Source organism: Coturnix japonica, chromosome 2 (assembly GCF_001577835.2).
Source record: "Coturnix japonica isolate 7356 chromosome 2, Coturnix japonica 2.1, whole genome shotgun sequence".
Classification (NCBI taxonomy): domain Eukaryota; kingdom Metazoa; phylum Chordata; class Aves; order Galliformes; family Phasianidae; genus Coturnix; species Coturnix japonica.
Window position 1 is genome coordinate 28,545,799 of NC_029517.1, and position 25,457 is coordinate 28,571,255.

At 40.8% G+C, this 25,457-nt stretch overlaps 1 protein-coding gene across 1 annotated transcript in view; it reads right to left on the bottom strand.

Moving 5' to 3' along the window:
- IGF2BP3 (insulin like growth factor 2 mRNA binding protein 3) overlaps positions 1–25,457 on the bottom strand; it is a 98,279-nt gene that overhangs the window by 9,193 nt on the left and 63,629 nt on the right. Inside the window, exons 6-11 of the mRNA XM_015853829.2 lie at positions 19,919–20,203; positions 17,092–17,226; positions 16,425–16,547; positions 14,987–15,122; positions 13,174–13,305; positions 578–697 (exon numbers count right to left, since the gene is read on the bottom strand). Of these exons, the coding sequence (XP_015709315.1) occupies positions 578–697; positions 13,174–13,305; positions 14,987–15,122; positions 16,425–16,547; positions 17,092–17,226; positions 19,919–20,203 (931 nt within the window). The remainder of the gene's footprint in view (positions 1–577; positions 698–13,173; positions 13,306–14,986; positions 15,123–16,424; positions 16,548–17,091; positions 17,227–19,918; positions 20,204–25,457) is intronic.

Below are 25,457 nucleotides of genomic sequence, written 5' to 3' on the forward strand. Positions count from 1 at the left end.
GCCAAGGCTTCGTCTTTGCAGCTCAGAATAGCAGAATTGACCATTTATGAGAAAGAAGCTCCAACTTCTACAAAAGATACTCATGGTTACAATGACCCAGGAGGAGCTCAGGATACACCGGACTAAAACACAAGAGTTTCATTCAGGGTACAACCAGAGTCTGACTGCACCACCTGGTCCTCCCAAAGCAGAGCAAGAGCAGTCACAGCAGCAGCAGGCTTCACCTGTGCTCTTTGTTTCAGAAAGGAAATTTATCTCACCAAACTTCGCTTTACCGTAAGCAAGGAGAAAGCCTTCAAGCACCGCATTATTAAGACTCAAGTCTGTTTCTAAGAAATCGAGACCACCAAAGTAGCTTTCTTTGCAGCTTATATTTCACACCTCAGGAGACGTTTGAAAACATGCTTCTAATTATCTTGTCTCGAGGAAGATTAAAAGATGATTTATAAACAAATGTACCATTTATCACATCACATTCTAAGCACGGAGTGGGGGAGGACACGCACGAAAACACAGCTTGTGCAAACTTGCTGGAAGTGTCATGGAGAAGAGACAAAGTTAGTCAGTGTAATAATACCTTAATAGATGCGCCTGCAAAGCGAGAAAGTTGTTTGATGTGCTGTCCCTGCTTGCCAATAATAGCTCCAACTGCCAAGGCCGGGATGAACAGATGAACAGTCTCAGACTCGGGCTGTTGCTGTGGGGAAGAAGGAAATATGCAATGAGTGTTTTTGAACATTACGAATCAGACTGACAGGAAAACTGGTATGGAACAAGCATGCATAGAAACGAGGGGGAAATCTTCAGTGCCCTCTGAAGTCTGGCTTTTTTTCTGGAAGTCATGGAATTCACAGAACATGAAAGAACGGTTTGAGCCAAAAGAGGATTCTTTTATCTTTTGCAAAATAGTTCCAATTCTAATGCTTTGGAGTCCTGAAAGCACCGAGCTGTTGCTCCTTCCTGAGGCATTTGTTCTTACCTGTGACTGCCTTGGTGCTTTTCCACACGCAGACTTGGCACGAGAAGGCTGCTGTGAGTGAGTAGTCTGCAGCGCAGCAGCCAAATGCTTTCTAGTTTTCCTAGTGATTTTGGTTAGATTGTGCTGAGGGCTGCACAAAAAAGCCTCAGTGTTGCATCTATGCTACAATTTCCTTTGTGTGGGAGTGCTCTGGAATGGTAGCCAGCGTGAAGACTGTCAGTGGTTCCTCCTGTGTAACATTATGCAACAGCCGGGGTGCTGGCTGCAGGCCCGAAGCCGGCTGTGAATCCAACAAGATGAGGCGTTCCCCAAGGCTGCAGGGCCAGGCGCTGTGCCTGCAGGACCCCAGCACACCACAACTGTCGCTGCTCCCAGCCACCATACAGCGCAGCACTTGTGTTTTTCTGTACTGACTGCACAGAAGTGAGCCAACCATAGGGCTGCACCAAACCATCATTGCTTTACCATTATTGCTTGCTGCTTCTGGAGAGCTCCTCACAGGCTGATGGAGCAGCTCCGAGTGCCCACTACACTGCGGTGCCATTAACCCAGTCACTTACGCTGGGATTGCTTCTCAAAAGCACTCCACTGTGAGTACTTCTTACCTCCTAAAAGGTCTTAGAACCTCCATTCACAACATTTCCTCCTCAGTCCAACCCTTTTACACTCTTTCAGAATTTGGTCCCTTTGTTCTCAGAAACAGAGAACAAAAAAAATCCCTTTCCCTGCAGTTGTACTTGCAGATGATTCATTAGCATCGCTTGGTGCCACCACACAGAGCACAAGGGACCATCCATGCTCCCGTAGCTCTGCAGCTCCTGGTAGGGGTGCAGGCCCACATGCAGAAGCACCAAAGCAGCTTTTCCTGTGATACTTTAAGAAATAAAGACACGCTGTATGCAACAAAGAGCAAAAAGCAGCTGCAATCCTAAAAATAAACCAAAGAAGCAAAGCCGTCTCAACTTATTTTTAAGTACCCCAGTCCTTCTTTCAAGGGGAAGTCCTGTTCCACTGCACTGACTGTAAACAAATCAGAACAAAATGCTTGTTTCCAAGTTCTACCGCTTCATTTTGGTAAACACGAGTCAACTGTAACCTCAGGGGAGAAAATTCCAGGCACAGCTCCACGCGCCAGGTGAAGAAACCCCAAAATAGGATATTTAGACTAGAAACACATTCTGCCAGTTGCTCTAGATGATTGCAACCGTTACACAACTGACCCCATTCTCCATGTGTACAAGGACCTGCAGGCAGTTTGCATTGCTCTAAGGCCATGTTTTCCCAGTTCCAGCCCTCTGGACCCATCGCCCCATGGGCCAGTAGGGCTGCAGCTGGTTTGTGACAGCAGCCAAGGATCCTTGACCTGGATAATCACAGAGCCACACAGTGGCAGGCCCAGAACAAGGCAGGAAGCAAGTGCAATTAGAACAAGGCATAGAAAAGAGTAGGGACAGTCCTTTCAATCTGCTTCAATATTGGTCTGAAACAGTCTTGGGAACTACACCCTGAAACTTCATTCATATCTGTATGAAAGATGCCAGTCACTACAGTATGTACGTTAAACCGCTTTTCCAGGAGATTACTCATTTTCTCCTCTTATTATTATAAACATCCTGTGAGCATACTCACAGTAAGTCCCTGTTATGTGTTCATCATGAATCCAGCAGGATTTCTAGTAATTCAGAAATGCCACTGTAGATGCTTGGTTGATGTCATTGCTTTGACAAACTGCACCTACATGGATAGAAATTAGCGAGACGTTTGCTCCCCTGGTTGTGTTGCCAAGACCCACAGTAGCTGCATTGGGTGCAGAGACTCTTTCCAACCAAGACACAGAAAGCATTGCTGCTCATTGCAGTGGCTGCTGCCTTCAACCACCTACACATCAGCTCCTGCAGAAGTCCACCACCAAACTTTTGTCCCCACATGCAACTCCAGCCACTATCTTGTAGCCAGACTTGAACTAATTCATATAACACTGCTTACAGTAGCTTGACTGGGCATCAAGAACCTGCCTCAGTTCAACTCCAGACACATTTCTCTACCATACAAAGCAGGTCAAACTCCTCTACTTTTGTTTGCAGATAATTCCTACCTTCCCTCTGTTGCCCATCGGCCTGCAGCAGTTTTCCTCTCTTCTTCCCAACGCTTGAATTTGAGCCACTCTCTTGGCAAGATTCAATTCACCACCAAAATTCCTTTCTGCTGCCTCACCCTTCACCATGAAACATGGGCAAAGGCAGGCAGGAGACTTGCATGTTCTGTTCCAACTCTACAGCAGCTCACTATAGCTCTCGCCTCCTGTCCATCCTTACGATTGTGACTTCTTGATATTTGTTTATTCTGAGTGACATTCCTTAACATTAAAATCCCATTTTGATGTATTGCAATATATTTCTATTAGGGAATAGGGGATGAATTGTCTTTACTGAATTGATTATACTTCATCATTTTCCACATTCTTTTTTTGCACAATACATATGTATAACCAAATTCATCTCCGGTACAACAATGTAGGAATTTGGGAAATTACGTCTGCTTCTCCACCCACGTTGACTTTTAACCAGTCAAACAGAATCGTTTGGTATATTTCAAAGCACAAGCATCAAAACCAGCAGCTCCTTCTTTTTCTCCTGGCAGAAACCAAGTATAGCAAAAACTTTAAAGTGAATATCGTAACACCAAGTTCTATTTATTATCTGTCCACCTCCTTACCCACAACATTTTAAAAACCCTTTTATATATACTGGAAGACTATCTTCCAAAATAAACACATCAAAACGTAATGCAATGACTATACCACCCATCAATCTTGCAGATGCTTTGGGGAATCTTGGGAGGGAAGCAAATCAACTATAATTTAATCTTCTCCATGCCACACCACATCAGTCATGTAGCTTTCCAGGAACTTCTAGCATGAGTTATATCTGAAATACGTTCCTAGATCTTAAACATATGTTAGAAGCACTAAATTTAGAGAACTCAATTCTCATCATGGGAAATCTAAGCTTCAACATTCACTCTCAGAACAAGGCCAAAGGAACCTTACTTAAATGTATAGTTAGAATTTAAGAAATAAGTAAGTATATGTATATAGAGAGAATAATGTCCATTTGGACTCGAGAGATCATCCCACGCTTCGTTTTTACTTACAATTGTTTCTCTGCAATATAAGTGCTGTTAAAGAGATGATTTCAAGGCTGCTGGGGCAGGGGGAAAAGATGCCTTTTCAGGTCATGCTTGTTGTGCTTTAACAGCAGTGGAAGCACTGTTAAGATGGGGTCGCTAATATTTACAGCAAAATTACAGCTTCTTACAGTTTTCATAGGCTCCTTAGAGAGAGATGAATCGGTTTTAGTTTTAAAAATACATTATTCTACTCAAAGATAGTTAACTGGCAGTAGGTTGTCCTCATTACATTTAATTTTGAGAGCTTAGTTTCTTAGAATAAAACTAAGAACACCTCCAGAAACTGAGATGTCACAAGAAAAAGTCACACACACACACAAAAAAAAAAAACTACCCAGAAAATAGAGAAAACATTTACTACACCAAACAGTAAACTAGGTATTTGTTTAAGAAGTCTATGTATTCACTATGTAAGTGAAGAGTAGTTGTAGTGTTACAGACCTTTAGAAAGGTAACACAATTCAGATGTAAAATGAGATGTTGACAAATCATATTTCTTGCTCACTCATTTGAATCATGACTGAAAACGGTGATCTATCACACAGATGTGAATTAGTCCACACCTCTGGATGAAGCTGAAGCAGGTTTCAAGCCACCAGAATTGCAAGACTAAGCATTATATGTGGAGGAATAGTCTTAGTTTTTTGTCATTGTTAGTTGTTTCTTTTTAAATTGAGTTCCACCCCCTCCCCCCCATTCTTCCTCATGATATAATAATGTCCCTGCACACACGCTTGCTTTCAGCTTTTCTGCTGCTATGTTGGGCCACCACCTCAATCAGTACTCATATCTCCCTGCGTATTGCAGGGCTAGTAAGGGAAATGGCTTTTATATATGTCCCTCATGTTAACTTGGGTATTAATCTTAGTCATTTTCTACAAGCCTGCCAACAGTTTAAATTTTTTCCCAGTCATGTTTTTCAGCCTCTCCACAGACTTTTTGCTCCATCCAATGTATGTGGTTGGTAAAGTCATTGTAACATTTGGGATAAGGCTGTAAATCTTTAAAATATTTTACCCACTGAAATAAATAGGACTTTGTGCCAGACATCAGTGGTAGAAGAATCAAATCATAGCTGTGTTCTAAGTCTGTTACGAATCTCCACTATATGTTTTTATTTACTGTAAATGTGCTGCAAATGAATTACCTTAGGATGATGCATTTATTTTATGTCAAAGTCATGTTATTAATTTCTAGCCAGCATCAGTTTTTAGCTGTAAGGGAAATAATTAGGAACCGTTTTAAGGCTGAATGAAACAGTCTCAGTCAATGTTTGTCTACCATCTAGCATAGTGGGTTATTGCTTTTGTTGGTCTTTGTTGTAGTTTGTTTTAAATAACAAACACATCCCCTTTGTAAAGTAAAAGAAAACAACAACCACTTGTAGATGACTGCCTTAAGAAGCTCTGTTTTCATTTGCCATCCTCTCCATCCCAGCTGTCACAATCATCATCAACAAGGTAAGGCAGCTTTATCAATGGCTTATTTAGTTTTCAGAATGCTCTGTCTTGCCATTTTAATGTGCCATTCTAAACAGCCTCCCTAACAGTTTAAACCATGTTTTTGCAATACACAAGGAATTAATCTGGCCTACAGCTACTGTAAACACTCCTATTAATAAAAAATCATAGAAATGGGAAACCAACATAAAGCTAAGTATCCTTGAAGACATTCCAGTAAGAATTGATGTATTAATATAAAATTAGCTTTTGACAGTGATGAAAGAAATCCTTCTGTATTCGTTTTCCAATGCCAACACTAAGACTTTAAGCCTTCATTAGAAACAAAAGGCCTGTTAAGAAAAGCTTAAAGTCTAACCTGATCCAAAACTTTACAACATCCCTGCAAATACCTTCTGGATCACCGTCTTGTACATCAGCTTATGTGGAGCTACAGTTGTGGTTAAAAAACTGGAGCCCCAGCTCTCACATTCTCCAAGGTTTTGTAGTTGGTTTTTTTAGTTTTTAAGAACACATCTGAACATGTTCTGTGACTCTATGGGCTTCTGCCATATTCCCTACTTGAAGAGCCCTTAGTTAAAAACTTCAGCAATAACCCCTTTTTGCATTTCCAGTTTTGGGACTACCACAAATCAACATCTAAAACTTAGACCTCTCTGGTTATTGTACAACAACCAGTACCCTAAAGTGAGACAATCGCAGTAGCCTCTTACTACTACTCATCCCACTTTTTGGCTCTGAAGTTTGACACTTCTTATCACTACTGTCTTCTACCTGGCAAGCCAAGGGGATACACCCTCATACTACTAAGGGTCACTAATGTCACCTATCAGAAGTCTTCCCAACACAAAAACCTAGCTAGAAATGAGGAGGATAGAGATCACAGAAGCAGAGAGGGAACATTTTCTGGCAAGCTGGTTATAAGCCATTTCACAAGCAGGAACAGGTCTGACATTTCTGAACATGGCATGAAATTTGTTTTTGCAAAATATGGTTGCCCAGTAAGACAAAAAAAAAAAAGTAATCTGCCTCCTTTTATTCTGAATAGTCAACCAAAAGCAGAAAGCAACACAGGGGACAGATAGTGAAAATACATAAATAAAAACTTTGCTGGTCATTCATATGTAGCAAACACAGGTATCTGGTGTTAGAGCACTTCACAACCACCAAAACTAACATGAAAATTAAGAAAAAGAAAACCAAACAAACCCTTGCACTGCAACAAAACTGGCCACGGCATACAAGTCACATGGATACTCCAGAGTCCTCAAAGTTACTCATGAAAAACGTGGCTTCAGAAGATGAAGGTACCCATAAATTCCTGTCTATGACACTGCTTTCAGAATCCTCAGATGCTGCAGGAAAAACAGGTTGTGAAAAAAATGGGAAGGTCACTTATTTTTTCACCATGTTAAGAAAACAAACGGGAGATGAAGCCAGCCACCAGAATGAAATCTTAACCTACTTCTGTTTTTGGCCTGAAGGTACTCCGCATACCATAGGAACAAACTGTTGTTTGGTTCCTTAAGGAATTAAATTTCTCATTTAGCTTAACATTCAGAAGATGCTGAGTCTGTTAATTAGAGTTTGGGAGTCTGATGTTCAAGGAAGTGTCAACGAAATCTTCCCACCACAAGAATATAGGAGCAGGGGGCCAGCAAAAACTCCCCTTGCCTCAGGAAACTACAAGGAACAATACAAGTATCCAAAAGTGCAGTGAGGTGCCATTTTTATTTGTTTGAAGTGTGCATTACTGGTCATCCAGTGACCTCAGAACTGTACAAAAAGCTATTAATGCTAGTTGGAAGCTTCAACACCTCAGAAAACATGCTAGCTGTCAACCTGCCAGATCTTTGTACATTGCGTGGTGCCGGATGCTGTTTTACTCCCCACTGCTCTCCTCAATGTAGGTCAGTCCATCTCCAGAGGCAGTATGGTTTCTAATTACTCCTGACATAGGCCCCTGCCAACACAGCACAGCAGGAATGGGAGACTTTGAGACAGTGGGAAGACCAAATATTTCCACCATGGGGCAGAACAAGCCTACAGTTTTATGCAACCTAGAACAAATTTCTTTTAGGTGTCACACACACTTTGTTAATAAGCATACAAAACTAAGCGAGGAACGTTTATGCAAGGCACTGAGGTTGCAATCTTAAAAGGAATTTAAATGTGCTGATAGCAGTCAGAGAAAGCACTGTTGTCCTATAATGTCCTCCTCAATACTGTGTGTGCTACAAATGTACAACTTTCATTTCACTGATAATAAACCATTTTGTGAAAACGCTGCCAAATCCTCTTTCATCCCCCCAAAACCACATCCTCTTTTGGCTGCAGGACAGCTCCTTACAAAATTATCCACTGCTTAACAAACTAGCCAAATTATGGCAAAGCCACTTAGACTACACAGATTATAGATGTACATACATTACTACTCCTGGGTAGTTGAGACATAACAGTTGCACAAGCAAATCCTATCAAATCCAAAGGAGCCCAACTCCACCAAGAAAGAGTCAAAGTACCTGGAAACATAGGACAGATTTTCCTCTTCCTTGTCTCTTTCATATATGCCCAGGGCATCAAATGAAGGCCCTCAATGAAGCAATTTTTCATTTTAAATTACTTTTCTTTCCTGCCAAAAGCACAATACAGTTATTTCTTCTCTCACATCTATGAGACACAGAAGATCTCTTCTTTATCATTTCTGAAAATTACTGGAGAATAAAGAAGGAAACTGTCTTGAACACAACATCTTCTAAGGAGAAAGTTTTCCATTGGAATGTTCCTCACCTGCAACAAAGAGCCTTAAAAGACAGTGAAAAAGGAAAGCAAACTGTCAAGCCTAGCTATGCAGGATGATTCTTCATTAGAGATGTGATTTGATTTCTTGTTTTTGTTTATCATAGGACACCACCTCTCTCTCATTTCCCATCACCCCTCAAAGTCTCTACATATATCACTGTAACCTGAAAATTAACTGTGAGGCTAAAAAATAGTTAGAAAAAGTACATTTTGAAGGTGAAGCTCCAACAAGCTACAGTCACTGTGTAAGACCAATATAGAAAGCAACCTCAGTGCAAGCAGAGGAACAGCTCGTCACCTAGCTAACTTCCACAGAGTAGAAGTTCAGCCTATTCTTACAGATGCAGGAAAACAGCTGGATGACTTCCTCTCATGAAGGAAAGTTGCCTCCTTCTCACTTTCCAGCCTGTCTACCATGTGATAGAAATCCTTTACCGGGAGCATTAATTAACTCTGCTTCAGGACATTCAAGGACAGGATGAACTCTCAACAGGTTATCCCTCCCTTCCTCGTTCCTTGGGATGCCAACTTTCAGACCCAAAGGCTATAAAAGAAATGTAGTCAGATGTACATTCAAACATGCAAAATTCCAATTATAAAAGGAAGGGTGCAACCCACTTAACCCCACTAGATGGGCCAAGTGTATTTAATTGAATGATTGTACATAGTTGAACTCCAAGACAAGGATTTCTTGTTTGGTTGGTGCTTTAAACTCTTCAGCTTTGCACAAGAACAAACTTTTATTCTTGAGAGGCAAGTACGTGCATATTCTCCTCAAAGTTCAGAAGGCAGAAGCAAGTTCATCAGAACTACTTTGAGCACTGCAACATCTGAAGCAGTTTGCCTGGGATGCTACTAGAAACATTGTTTGTAGTAATTACTTCTAGAAAATTTAAACACGGGCATATTCATTTTTGCAATGTCTTCGCTTTCCTCCTCATGCCTATCCCAATTCTTTGTGTAGATGTTCAGCTCACAATGTCTACAAGCAACAGCAGGCAGACTAACAAAACTCTTGGCAACTGTACACACATAAGCATTTAAGTGCAGAGCTAAGGAGAAAGGTTTGAAGTAGTAATTCGCCAGACAAAAAACAGCTGGACAAGACGTCAACTACAAACAGGCACAGAAAGGCTTTAGTAAGTCCTTAGTATGGCCACAGAAAGATCCATCAAAAAAAACACTCATATAAATCATAAAGTCAGAATTGTAAGAGTAAAGTCACGCCAATTCGACAGCACCAAGAGTTTTTAAACTCAATATTCTTAACCAGCACTTTCTCAACTGCCACATTTTCTTCAAACCTTCAAATGTTTCAACAATTCTCACATGTTGATTTATGCACCTTTTTGGCATACAGAGAAAGAATGCAGACCTTGAATTTTTTGCAAGAAGAGACCAAAATATTTCCATTGCCAGTGCATCGCATTTAAATGACTACAACAATGACGCAAACAGATTCTGGACTTTGCAAACAGATTAAATTGAGTTGCAACATGAAGAATTGTTGCTAGTGATAGGGAAATATCAAATAATGGTTATCTGGCACTAGACATAGTGCTCAGACACTATTAGCCATATACAGCAGACATGCATGCGCAGGTGTTGATATCTAAACAGGCAGATACCAAAGACCTTCCTGTATGCAGTCTAGCACCAGGACCAAGTGAAAAGCAATAACCCGCTTCCTATTGAGATAAACTGCATCTCCCACCCAAAATTAGATGAGTTTGTGCATCATAAGGCTTTGATGCTACCCACTAGAATGAATGGTTGTGGAAATGGGACCAAGAAAGAATAAGGTATCTCAATCAAATGGAAATGGCTCCCATGATTATAGCTCAAGCCAAAGATCAAATGCTGCTTTGCATTTACCTAATACCGCCATCTGTGAGCCTGTGACAATAGGCTGTCTCTGTTTATGCTCTTGAGAACCAAGTTTCTTTGAGAACCAAATCCCACACAAGTAAACAGCAACACCTTGTACCAAGAAAATAAAACATCTAGAAGATGAACTACATATGGAAACTCTTCAAAGCCCATTCAACTCCCTCTTTCTACCCAAGGGAGAGTCACTTGTAAGTCCATCTCCACAGCCAAGTGAAGAAGGTCCCATGCATTTGAAGAGATTCAAAAAGCTTTACATAACACTCAGGAGGCCCTGGGTTATGACAGAATCTCCTGTGCAAGTTTACACTGAAGAAAATTAGACAGAAGTGGGATACACTAAGTATACCCTAATGCCAGCAGTGCTTTCAGAATAGATTTTCAGCTGCCTGAAAATGGATTCTCACAATGCCAGTTTACCAGCATTCCCACATGTATGAGGGCATCACAAAAAGGAAGCTAAAGAATCTTTGGGTGACCAAATATCTTTGCCAAAAGAAAGAAGCTGCTAATGAATAGCCAAACAGACAAAGTCTCCCTATGATTACCTCATTAAAGCCTTTGCTTCTGAGAAGTTTTGCTTCTCAGCAAAACTGAGAAATTGACAAAAACTAACTTCATACACAAGCAAGATTTAAAAGTCTGTGTCCAAATTGATCAAGCTAAAAAAAAATAATTGAAGCTTTGTTTCCCCCCCCAAAAAAACCAACACCTCATTTTTCTTGTTTTCCACTCCCCACATTGAAGAGGTACTCCATGCAATCAGAGGGACTGACTTGCCTGAAGCCCATGGAACCATTTCCTCATTTCCAGATGAAGTCATATACACATAAAGGAAGTTGTGATATTTTCAAGTGTTCATGTATTTGTTTCAGAAACTCTTAGCTTCAGTTTCAGGAGCTGTCTTGGTACCATTCTCCAGCATCCTCAAAACCAGATCTCATTCCTGGTATTTTTGAGTTTATCCCTTGCTAGTTTATCATAAGTTCAGACTACCTGAAACAAGGATTGAGCAAACAGCAGAAATAGGAGCAACGGAAACCTCAGACAGCGTGATCCTTCCAGCTACAGAGTTTCTGCACTTCCTACAGAATGACACTTGTTTGTGGGGATTTATCCCATATGTCGCTGCTACCTTACTTCTGAAAACACACGAACTGTCAGAGATCCCATAAGACCAAAAAAGGTGCATCTGTGGGGGAGAGCAGCCCCCTAACAAAGAGGCAGACATGCATAAGACTGAAATTACCAAATTCAACACTGTTTAGGTGAGTTTCAAAGCAAAAGCAAGGAAAAAAAAATACGAGGGAAAAAATGGGAACAAACAAAACAAGTGAGGAACAAAAGTACAGTTTTACAGGATGAATCTCTCAAGAATAGTAAAGTAGTGTGCAAATTTGAAGAAAAAGGCTACGCTTTTCATAATCACCAAAGCAAAGGAGGTTATATACTATTAACAAATCATCTCTAGTTTGTCTTTCAAAAGAATAAATAAGTTGAGACATTCCATTACAGCAACAGATGGCATTTTACACAATGCAATAAAGGAAAAACCAGTTTCTTGTTAGTTTAGTCTACCACTAATTAGAGGGGAAGGAATATTTTTTGTCACAGAGGCATTGCTCTTAGCAGCAAGATAACTGGGCATAAACACGTTTCTGTTGTGGTTCTCATTGGAGCCTTTTTTTTCTGATAAAGCCACTATTATACCAAATATAGATTATAATACATTCACATCACCCAAGTCGTTCATTCCCACAAACAATGTTATGAGTGTGGAATTTTTCCTGTTATTTTCAGTGACATTTTCTTGGCTTCTTCCTCTGGGAAAAATACTTAGGCAGTAGCTTCCCTTTAGTGCAATTTGTGTAGGCCTGCTTGAGTCACTTGGTGAAGTTCAGTATGCAGCGCTGCATTTTCACTGTTCTAATTCATGGAAAGTTTCAGACCTATCTCTCTAGATGTTACTGTTAAACAAAGAGGAGGGGGAAGTCATCCACAGCAATTACAAAGCTCCATTATCCACTTGTTGAGCATCCATTTCAAAAATTAATCTTGCACTGAGTTGCTAACAACAACCACCGTCACCAGAAGCAGGGAAGAGATCATTAATCCACTACTCTATGCAACAAGGTTGTCTTTCTTGAATAGCAGGGCACCTTCTCCTTCTAGAAAAGCTCTGGAACTTGCTAACACAGCAAATTACTTTCTTTGGTAGCAAAAAGGTCAAACAACTACTAAGCAGCAGTGGATTCCACTGGGCCTTTTCACGTATTTCTTTGAGAGTAATGTACCACAAATCAAGGCTTTCTGGAGATTAATCCAAGTCATTTAAATTCCATGTATTAGCAACACTTATTTTATAAATGCACTAGCTCTTTCAAAAGCTGCTACAACCAGACACTGGCTACAGACCGATCTCTGCTTCACAACTACAGATCTTTTTATTTTTCCCCTTCCATATCAGCAGAAATACTACTACAGATAGTAATACAGAGTATTTTGTTACCTGCAAACGTGCAGCAACTTTTAATTCCATTTCATATCTCTTTTGTCTGTGTAATAATTCAAGCTCTCTAGAAAATAAGATCTAGTACTCTTCCAGGAAACGCTGTCCTGATTTCACTGAGTGTTTCACTAAATGACCAACGAACATCTGTTCTCAACATGAAATATTTTCAGTGTGTAAAGCAAGGAGATGAACAACGTTTGGAAAACTGAAGGACCAAGCTGTTCTGTTCTCAGGTCTTTGAGGTAATTTGACAAAAACCAGCAATTTCATTTGCTTTGAACATTAGCATTGTATAGATTAGCATTACCATCCACTAATCACCCAAAACTGGAGACTCGTCTTACCCCAAATGGTGGATATGAAGCAGCAGCAGCAGCGGAGGCAACACTCACTGCAGGGGGTGGTATTCCTGAAGAAGAAGGTGGGAACAAACCCAAGGCATTCAGATTTAATCCAGGAATTAAATGTGCTTGAAGCTGCAATGGCAGAAGAGTAATGTTAGATTTATGGTTCTGATCGAGTTTAATCAAAATCCTACTGGCTATATAATAAGATATTAAACTTTTGAAAAGATGTCGGTATGCTCCTTAATACCCACCGCACCCCCCCAACTCTCCTCATCTCCATTACCCCAAGGACTCAGTTTCAAACTTATTTCCCTAATACACATACAGACCAATAATGGCAAAAAGATGATTTTCATTAGATGAGGCAGCTAGGAGTTCCTTAAGTGAGGTGTATCACAGACTGCATAGCAAGAGATTCAGGGAATAGCACCATTTGCTTCCAGAGTAAATGAACTACCAGGGACAATTATTCTGGCTTTATACTAAAGAAAACAGCACTGTACAATCAGAGAAACCCCACAGACAAGTCCTGCTTTATCATGCACACTACAAACCTTATCCTCCTTCCCGTGCCTGCAAAAGATAAACTAAGATCTCCACCTTGCTGGAGAAGCATCAGCTACACAGTTGCACATCCCTCACTTGTCCATACAACACAAATGGTAGCACAAGTACTAGGAAGCATGTTCTCTGCAACAAAACGTTTCAGCACCATCTCTATTAATACAACTTCTCTTTAGAAATGTTTCAGATAGACACTGACACCATCTCAGGCCATCAAGGTAATCCAATTGCAAGACACAAAACATGCCAAAAACTTTACCATCTACCCTATAATCACAAATAATTGAGCTTGAAATCAACCCAGTACTAACTACTAGAGACAGTTTTCTGCTTGCCACATCTTTGCCAAACAGCAGAACAGAGCACACTTTATGAGGCAAAGATGTACCACAAAAAAATACATTGTGTAGCTTATGTCCTGCACACAGAACAGCACGGGAGGGAGGGGGAAAACAGAGTTTTCTCTCTAACCAGTAGAGAAACCATAATGAATAGCCAGTCCTAGAAAATCAGAGACTACTGTAAAGTTGAAATATCTCCAGTCTGATCCTAGACCATAAGATCTGGTTATATGGACACACAAGAAGCTTTTCGTGGCTTATCAGCAATCTCAGTTTTTTCCCCCAATATGCATTAGTAATACTGTTGGCAAACTAGTGAGCTGTGTTGTTTTTATTATATAATCACCAATCATCAAATAATTGAATGTCTTTATCATCTATATCAAGAAAAACTTTAATGCAGCCTTCTTAAATTAAATAACTGAAAGCAGGAGGTATGTTACTCTTTTAACACCAGGAGACTAGGGATCATGGCTAAGAAACTTATACAATATGGCACATAAACCACAACAGCACAACCACGCTCCTTTCAGGCTTCTGCAACAGCAACAAAGTAAAATCATCATCCATTTAAGATAAATTGATTTAGACTGAGGAAAACAATCTATCAGAGGAAACCCTCATTAAAATAACAAATGATTAAAACAAAAACTCACCCAAGCCTCATAAATAAACACAAGTGGCAACAAATAAGAGGTATCAAGAAGGAGATTCTGTTTACTAGAATTTCTCCCCATTGACTGACAGTTCCATCCACGGAAATGTCCCAAAAGGAACAAAGTATTGCACAACCCCATTTAGGTTTGAACAAGGTCGCTGTTTGGCCAGATGACCTCTACTAGTCCCTCACATCCAATGCACGTGGTTTTAGTTTCAAAAGAGGTTCATGCCATAAGACAACTCACATTCATAGCAGCAATATCATTTTCATAGGATTCCCTGATTTTCTTCATAATTTCTTCCTCGGCCTTGGCACAAGTTTCAATACTGCCTTTAACTGTAATGGTCCTTTCCGGATTATAGAGTGTCAAATCCTGCAATCTACAGATAAAACAGAAGCACAAATAATTAGCAAAAAGCAGAGGGTCATCAAGGTTTGTTAGCTGATTGCAGTGACATCTAATTGTGTCAAGTTTCCCCTCTAAAGAGTGTAGCAGCAATTTGGAACATGGCTCAGACCATTCTAAGATAATCTGGAGAAACTCTGCCCTCACAGCAAATACAAAAGGAATTGCACCACAGTGAGGTTTGGCATCACATGGGTACTGTGTGCTCAGGTGCAACATGAAATGGAAAATACTAGACACAGGGAGAATATGAGCGGTGCTCAGCCCCACCAGAGAGCTTCAGATATTTTAGATGTACCAGAAACACAGACTGCAAGGAATTTTCTTTCCTTATGAACTAGTGAATTTCCAAACAAAGCAGGGAGAAAAGCCCAAACTCAGTCAAACTATAGTTTCCAAATTGTCATAACAGGACAGCCAAATGCTTCAAGTAATTTGCTGTAAAATAGTAACTGAACACAGAAAACGGAAGAGTTGCATTAAACTCCAGTACTCTTCTTTTTGACTACAATCATTCATCTCCTAGCTTCCACCTGAGCTATTTTCTACAGCACACTCTTTAATTCCTCCCACATCCCTGCATTTCTTCTCATCTGCTCATATGTGTTCATGCATCTTCTAGTCTTGCTCCTTCTCATGCAACCTATCAGCCCTCTTCTTCCTCTTCTTCCTTTCCCAGCTAAAGTTTAAGTCTAGAGTGCTCTCAAATGCCCGGAAGTTCACACCAGAACATTCATTATTCAGAATAGGAGGATCCCTGAAGATATTTCCCCAGGGTAAAAGTACTATTAGCAGCCAAACTTCTACAGAGATATTTCATCAGTGATTTTCCCCCTCGCCTCATTGATTTTTCCCTTTACAGTGAAAATTCCTCTCTGATCTCAGATGAATTTTAATAGGCCTTGGTTACCTTCACAAACTCAGAGGCCAAAATCTATTACTTGGCTGCAGATGTATCCTAGTTCAGCTCCTTGTGATCAGAGAGGGACAGAACTACCACTAAAAATACTCTTGTCAGTATTCACTTGATTTCTTTCTCTCTTGTCAAAAAAAAAAATCTACATCAGAAGCCAGAACTGACTGAATTTACAATGAAGAATTGCTGTTTACACACACGATGACTGGTAACAGTCAAACCCAAGTAATGAATGTGGTTCCAAAATGGTGCCATCTCATTCTTCAAAACACGTAACATTTATAAGAGTTTTGTACCCGAACATACATACCACAGCAGCACTGAACATCTCACTCAAATATTATACGACCAAAAACTTACGGAGATATCGTGATTTTAGTATCTGTGTCCTGCTCAATTTTCTTCAGGTTTCTTCCTTCTTTGCCAATAAGTCGACCAACAAAGTTGTTGTGTGCCAGTATCTTCAGGGGAATTTCTTCCGTACTGTAATGGAGGTTACACCCAATGAGACTTGAAAACCAGCGAACAAACTTCCATGCATGCTATGGATAAACTGTATTTTCACAGAAGTCTCTACCACTCCCATTCATCCTCACACACTTATTATAAGAGATGCAGAATGAATTCAAGTGCAATGCTATTTCAGCACTATGGTTTAAAGATTTATTGTAACGCATCTGCAAACACAGGTCCTACTGACATAGCAAGAGCTGTTGGGAAGGAAGCAAGATATAGAAGCTTTTAGTAATAGTTCACTAAAGGTGCCTCAAAAAGCATCAATATTTGCTCCATTTCACCTCAGAATCACAGGCACGGAGTAGCTAGAAATGTAGACAGGTACCAGAGATACTTAAACAATTAAACCATCCCTAGAAGGTAAAAAAAAAAGGAAGTCTTCCCTAGTTGAGTATGAATAATATCAACAGAAGAAAGATTCACTACTTAATAGATTTTAAGAATTTGAAATAAGGTCAACAAGAATTCAGAATTTTTAAGGCCTTCACACAATGAAATGCCTTTTACTCACAATTTAGTATCTTGAGCTTCTTTTTGCATGATCTCCATGATAATTTTACAAGCTGTTGAGCAGCCTTCAGGAGTTGAGTGAATGGTAATTGGTTTCTCAGCAGCACCTGCATTCTCTTTACGATGAATATCAATTCTTAAAAGAAAGAAAAACACCAACTGTAACCACGTACTGTAAAGTATGTTCTGCATACTTACAACTCTCATAGAACTAATTAACTCTGAGCTAACAACAACTACATTTCAGCAGTTTCATTCCAAGAGGATACAATTATTTAAACATTCCCTATATAGAAAGGCTGCTCCGAAAATAATGCCTCTTACTATGTTGGTCCACAATATCAGAGTGAGATGTTGGTGGTACAGCAGTAAAGGATGAACCTTCCTGACAATAAGCCGTAACATTTTGTTGTCATAAAACAGATGGCAGCAGAGAGCAGTCTGACAAAATGGCGTCTGATGTGGAAGCATGTATGAAGCAAAGGCGTAACACTGGATTACTCCAGGAAGAAGAAACTGCACCCATTGACACCTGTCAGTGTCAGCTTTCTGAGCAGTAATGGAGACCAGCCGGTGGGTGTTAGCACAGTGAAGGTTGGACCACATGAACAACATTTTCCTAGAAATAACACCATCCGAGCAGCTGTGAAACAGTGAATCACCTCTGCTGCTTCATAGCTAATGGTGGTAACCGTTGGAAAATAGTGTTTTATAGCTGAGAATTTGCTCTATTCAATAGTGTTACTTTGCTCTTTGCCTCTGTTGTACTTTGCACAGAAGTGGGTAGGAGGCATCACTTTTGGAGCAACCTATGTAGTATTTGGATGCTAGGTTCTTCTTTCTTCAAACTGCGTTCAGAGAAGACATTAGATAGACAGTCTGTGATGATCCACTGAAGAGAACATTTCATCAAGGTTTCCCAAAGCTCTGGATGTTTGTCAGCAGCCCCATCACTCATCACTCCACTAATAATGACTGCGCAACTGCAGGTACAGCGAGACTTTGTCCCTCCTTGGTGTTCTCATGACCTCAGCAGCAGGGCTTTCCTAGCACTCTTCAACTAACAAGTGGAAAGCAGTGTTTGCATTTACCCTAGATCACTTGTTCTAAACCTAAAATTTGTCCTGCCATCACCTTTCCTCCAGCTCCACTCTCTGCCATTCTAAAACTTGCAGCTTGAATCTACATTACATTTTAGGTAGCTGTGGAACTTATAATTAATCGCTATCTACAACAAGACTTGGATATTTTTTGTACCCTGCCAATACCTGTGGATTATTTCTATTTCCATCCCCTCTTTCTGCTTCCTCCCTCCGTCTTTCCCCCAGATCATAGATGTTTCTGAATTTAACAACCAATCACTCTACTGTTCTCTCAACCACTGTATTTTTTTCTAGTTCTGATACTGAAAAGTCATTTTGTTTCATGATGCAGCATTTTGAGAAGCCCTTGGCAGTCCTCAGTGCAACTGGAAGCAGACTTTTCTTTTTACAGTCCCCCAAACAGGAAAAACATCACTCCTGAATTAGTGTATCCTTAAAGCTAGCAACCTAAAATAGCTTCTACTCTGTTCAGCCTTCCTTTAAGGGCTAAGAACTTTTCTCATGCTGAATTCTAATTCAGGTACTATAAGAAAGAAGCCTGGGAGTTTTAGATATCACCTGAGAACTGGCTGCCCATAGGCAAACTACAACAAAGCCTTGTTAGGACACCACAAATCTCTTAAATCTTTGTTGTTAAACACTAAGAATAGTCTCCTGGGTTACAGCATGCTAATGAGAAATTGAAATTAGCATCAAGATAATCCTGGGTATGGTGGGCAAGGGGGCCTTTGTTTTGTTGTACTACTCAAGGCAGCATCTTTCACCCTGTGCTCTCTAGAGAATCCTAAAAGAATTCTTTGATTATGATCCCCACCTTCCCCTGCATCTGTGCTTACACCTTTCTTGTAGGTAGGGATTTAACACACTGTGAAAACAATCTCCTTCCATGTCCCTGGACCCTAATGCTCTAAGCTTCTTGGGTCAATTAGTAGCTTGCTTTTTGCCTTCTGTGTATTGCCTTAATCTGTGCTTTGGCGTGGTCTGCAATTTGACAGCAAAGAATTTATTCACATTAAATACATCAGAATGAGGTGCAAGGGAGAGAGAGATGAAGGTTCTTTTCTCTGCTCCCAGCTCCCCACCCGTAACTGAATTAGACTAAAGCTACAATTAGCACTTAAAGGCTTGGATATGTCACCACACCGCCTACACACTTTGCAGACCAATATATTTCAGTTTTCAGTTTCCCTTTTTGTTCCCAGAGTCTTATTATTACATCTGCTAAGTAAGTCTGGCATCAGCATCATCCTACAGCACTGCCTAATTTCATTCAAAGTGAACTGGAAACAAAAGAAGCAAGTATTTGAACACGCATCAAGGGCAGAATCAAGTTCTTCAATCTTGCCAAAAATTTCCTATTTGCACTTATTTTCATTTGTTGTGAAATTGTACATGCTTTACATGTTCCTAAAGTGACTACTTGCCATCCCAGAACAGAAAGCAACACTGATTACACAACCTGGAACGAAAATGTTTGGTCTCCAAAGACGATACTGCTGAGGAAACAGCAGCCTTCCAAAGGATATAACAGCATTATGGGGGAAGTGGGAGACAATCCCTTCCTGTAACCAAGAACATTTCAGTAACACAAATATTCCAGATTTAAAGAAGAAGAAAAAAAGGAAAAGAATCCCTTCTTCTATCCGTAAGGTTGAGCTTCCTTCAGAAACACAAACTGAGGCACAGCACACACAGAGCACAGAAGATGACACATTTATAACCTACTTGGACTGAGTCTGCTTTGTAATATTTCTGATGGTTGCTCCTTCTTTCCCAATAATGGCTCCAACAAACTGTGTGGGAACCAACATCCGTAGAGGAACGTCCGACTGTGGTTTCTGCCGCGTGGCTGCGCTGGGTGAACCCTGCCTTGGAGGGCCCCTCTGTCCAAATCCACGTCGTCCCTGGGGATGTTGCTGTGGAGGTTGCTGTGCTGCCATTTCATCGGGGATATAAGCGACTTTCAAGGAATAGTTTTCAAGCTGAAACCCGTTCAGTTTTTCTATTGCTCTGTTTGTTTGCAAAGGGGAGAAGAGGAGGGTGTTGGGGAAAAGAAAAAAATAGAAGTCACGGTGAGACCTTTTAAGAATGAGAATTCATTCAAGTGCAGCCTTCTGCACGTCCCAAATCAAATAATAAAAGCCAAAAGTCTGGTTCCTGGGTAAAAGCTTATTTTCAAATATTTATATATATATTTTAAATCTAAATCTTGACTGAATAAAGTAAAAGTTACCGTATTAAGAACAAGTTAGCTCTTGCTTGCTCTGGGCTTCCACGCACTTTAAAGGTTTTGCTGGTACAACCCTATCAGCAAAACCTCACAGGAGACAGGGCTTATATACTCAAAAGCATTCTTTTGCCTGCTGTAATTTAAATCAGTTTCCCAAATAGAATTAAAGCTGCACCAGAGGGAAAACTTTAGCTGATATCACAGCACCTTCATTAGAGTTTCTGCCAGCACAGCTATTTGGCTGGAGGTTTTTTGCACTAACTGACATGGCTACGACAGAAATAGATAGGAAAAACAGCTTGTGCTTCGTTCTCGGCAGGAGAAAAAGTACTCAAAGCCAGTCAACGGCACTTGAAACATCAGCTTACCAACATGTTATGGATTAAAAGTTAACCAGCAAATTAAAACTAAAACATCATTGATGCTCTGGATCAATGCAAAGGTGTTTTGAAGGCATTTATATGGTGTTTCAAGCTCTATTCTGCCCTTAGGACCGTACCATCCCACTACACTGAGTAAAGCAGGTCTTCAATATAGCACTAAACACTTGAAGGCCACTCGGACAATGGTTACATCTAAAAGAGGCCTCCAGCTACAGGAAGCTCTAAATCTGAATTTCTTTATGGATCAGTTGGCAAATCATTGCTAGTTTCCACTAGAAGGAATACCAAAGGTCAGGCACACTGCAGCAGGTGATTTTACCTAACACAAAAATACCCTGGTCACATACGTTCTAAGCAGCACCCACAAATAAGGTAGCTTCTATGCCCCTTTGTAATGCGGAGGACATTATGATATTACTGACAGGAGGGAGAAGCATCTGAACACAGGCATTTCAACTGAGCAAGGAGGCTCCACATGCACAGATCAACCTGACCGAGCCACTTCTCTACAACTCCTGGGCCAAAAGCAACAGATTTTGGAAGGTAGAAGACTTCGCATTTGCAAGCAGAAGAGGAAATGTCAATAAAATAGAAGATGCAGGAAGCAGGACGAGTAACTAAGCTACCCACAGCACACTGGTAACATGTTAGTATGAGCTTCATGCAGCTATTTGAAAAAGTTTTAGTTTCACCACAGAAGGCATGTTACTGACATTATCGGCAATGTGATATACTGATATCACTGGAACACACATTGATTTGGGGGTAGTTTATGAATGCTGGGCACAATCTAGGACAAAAAAATTGTAGAGATTTTGTTTAAAGGTTAAATTAAAAACACTAGTGAGAGGGAGGGAGCTTTGTATAGCATATTAAGGAATCCACCAACATTTTCTTTTAAAAAGCTCATAGTAACCATGCACTTTGTAGCAAGGTCTTGGAGACACAGAAACTGAATCTCGTTTGCCCCCCATGACAGCTTTACCCCTTAGTCTGCCACAGAGATACAAGGCCAACCATTTCCAAGGGCAGCTAGAGAAGCACTGCTCACCACCAAGGTGTCCCACTCGACCATCAGGCCCCTGGCCTCAAACCACTGCTGGAAGAGAGCAGCAGCCACATCCATAAGTTGTACTGGGACAATGACCCTCAGATTGAATAAGGAGGATAACACACACCGTCACATCTCAGGGAGTAAACCAGTGTCTGTGAAACTCTCCAGTAGGACAGTAAAGAGCTGACAAAATTAATTCTTGTCTTTGGAGCAGCATTTAATAAGGGTTGATAATAAATAAGGCCTAAGGCAACCCCACTGAACAACAAGGAAAGCAAAATATTGAATAACTGATCACTGCTCATTAAATACTTCTGTTCACCAAATGAGACAGAGGTCCTCTGGGAATGGAATGGAAGTGTAATTGCTCCCATAATGAGAGAATCTCCTACAGCATATGGCAGAAGAGAGCTCGATTAAAATTTGCCGAGGCCATTACAAAACTGACATTTCTGATCTTCTATTCCACAGACTTCAGAGAGCATTTTATTACACAAAATGCTGTGTTTACAAGAACAGAAAAGACTAAGCAGTACAACTAATGAGAGACAAACACACAGGACAGCAAGTTTCAAGTCTGAGCTTCAGCACGGAGTAGCAACACTGAAAAGGTATTTCACCAAAGGCTCTCTTGGTGGAGATATTATTTGGGGAAGGGGTATGAAGTCTTATGTAAGCTGAAAGACAGCTCTCACTGACTGCAAATATCTGCAACCTCTATTTATGGTTTGAGTTCTTCTGAAATCAGCCAAGAAAGAGAAGAGCTGTGGGGAAGGGGAATGGCACCATCAGCCAGTGCAGTTGCCCAGGCCTTGTTTCTTTTGGAATCAAACCTCAAGGTGTTGAAGAGATGAGCACCAACCATTTTGCCAACATGCTGGTAGGCAGCAGATTGACATTCATACCAGCTCGTTCCCTTCCATGCATTCATTTGACAAGTTCAGACACTGCTTCTTTCCTAAAACGCTTCCAGCTCCTCTGGCTTTAAAAGATCCTAGACCAGAACCCCAGCACTCACAAAATCCTACATGAAATCAGTGCAAGCAGCATCCCACTCAGAAGTAACAGGGGAGGAAAAGACTAGGCTTTTGTTTGCAGCCAACCTACAGACATATCATGTTGTCACAACAGATATTATACAGTAACAATTGACATATACCGCACTTCCTCTGGAAAGAATATGAGTTTTTCTGCTTAAAAGCAATTTAGAAGCAAGCATTTCTATGAGATATTCTGCATGACTTTAGTCAAGGCTACAGAAGAGCCCCACTGTGCCACCCCATTGCCATTTTTGCACCAAAAGACACATTAAATCCACTCCCTTCTGCCAAGTACATCCTCTCATACAACAACCACCTCAGAACCTCAAACTACAGCAACATCACCTCTGCCTTTCAGCAAGGGCCTCTTCTTCCCCAAACAGAGCTAAGGATACATATATATTTTTTTTTTTTTTAATTTTTTTTTAATTAAACTAAATTTTGCAACAACCACAGCCTATGCTCTGTTAGACTACACTGGAGCCTGGCTAGACCCACTCAAAAGAGGATTGCTTTGTGAGGATGAAGCCACTAAATAAACATTTTGTTACGCAGTCAGTTCAGTTTTTCCCCCCATCAAAATTACATCTCACTGCTGTCCTTTGAGCTTCCTATGAGAAGACATTTGACCAGCCTTCTACCTTCTGATACTAGTGGAAGTTAAACATCCTAAATTAATGAAAACAGAAGCAGCATCAAATCTTGCGCAGGAAGGAAATCACTCATCCACTGATAGCATGATGATGCTAAGCACTAGATGGAGAACACATTTCACTCCCACATGCATCTTGTATGTACACTGCCTTTCATTTTTCCTCCCCAAGCAGATACATTTGCATACCGAGAAGACAGATTTACACGGTAATCTTTCTTGGGCTGAAGATTTTTTTTCCCACATAAAGTAAAAATACGGCTTTCATTAGTATTTCTGAAAATAAAAAACAAAGCAAAAGACAAATCTAAGCTTATAATAATATACCATTTAGAATTTTCGGTCTTATCGTTCCTATGGCAACGTTAGTCGTGCTCTGTGACGGCATCTGAAAGTATTAGTTATGTGAACTCTTACTCATTTGTCAAAGATAGATCCTTGTATGCACACACAGCTCTGTGCTTCACTGAAAGGAGGAACAACATTTGTTTTATATATATTCTCATTAAAAGGCTATCACCAGCATCTTAAATATATTTGCTTGTATCTCCTCCTAAGACACAGACCCTGAGCTAGTCACGTCACAGCCAGTAGTTAAAACACACCATCAGTTGTAGCAATGAGACACGATCAGCAGCCATAGCTCATTGCTGAGCTAAAAAGTATGACTTAAAAAATGGTCACCCAGTCCCATCCTGAAATAACAGGCATCTGCTCCACAGACAGGAGACCGGCTTTACACAGAAATCCCTTCCAAAACCCTGTAGCACTCACTCGATGCCTACACACTGGAACATTCTGGGTTGAGAAAGAGGAGGTAGCGTGACTGCAATGATGACAGCTACAGAGGTGGTCACAGGGATGCAGTCAGCCCATCAACAAGGGGAGAAGAGGAGGGCCCTTCAGCCAACAGGTCACTTCACGGCACACAAGTTTCAGGCTGAACACTCAGCTGGCATGTCATGATCTGGGCTCTGGCGCTTACCCTCTCTTTTCCTCTCTCCCAGATATTCCAGAATCCTTCACAACTGCATGTTTAAGAGCAGTGCATGTGTGCTTTTTAAGACTCTCTCTAATTTCAGTCACTTGCAGGAGGAGTAGTTTGAGGTCACAGAGATCCCCAGCCTGTCCTACCTTCTCCTTGCTATTCTGGGAGCAGAGATATCTTACTGCTTGCCCTATGCCTCTCTACAAACCTCTTTGCCTCGCTGGTCTGACTTTCCTAAAAAGTACATAGCCATTCATGACAGCGTTCCAGTCACATGGGCTGTCTCACAGTGTTGCTGCAATTATGGGACCACAGCTCTGTGACCGCACACAGATCTCTAATTCTTCCTGCTTATTCCCCATGCTGTGTACACTGGTTTATGTGCACTTAAGAGAAGTAAAGGGAGCAGAGGACACAGGTCTCCCTAGAGGTGTGCAGGCTATACACACACTTGAGGTGGCTGACATCCTGACTCATGATGCTGTGGTCATGGGAGATAACTAAAGAACGTTTGTCACTATTCTGGCTGGCATGGCTTATTCTCCTGTTTGTTGCAATGGCGAAGCATTGCCACTTTGGACCCAGCCTCTCAACTCCTTCAGTTTAAAGCCACAACCACAACACCAGCCTGGAAAACGGGGGAGAAGAAAAGCTCTTCCACAGCAATTAAGCTTGCAAGACAGAAGAAAGCTCAATTTTGCAACTGTATAGGACTAAGAGTTATATACAAACAATACACACCACACGTTTAAACTGCATATCAGAAGTTTAAATCAGAACCAGGCTGTGGTGCAGCACCATCACTGCACAGTCCTGTCAATACACAGTCAGGCAGGCATAGCTATGCTCTACTCTCCACCAGTGTCTATGATGGACACTAATTCACCTGCTTCAAACGCAAGGTACCTTCAATTATT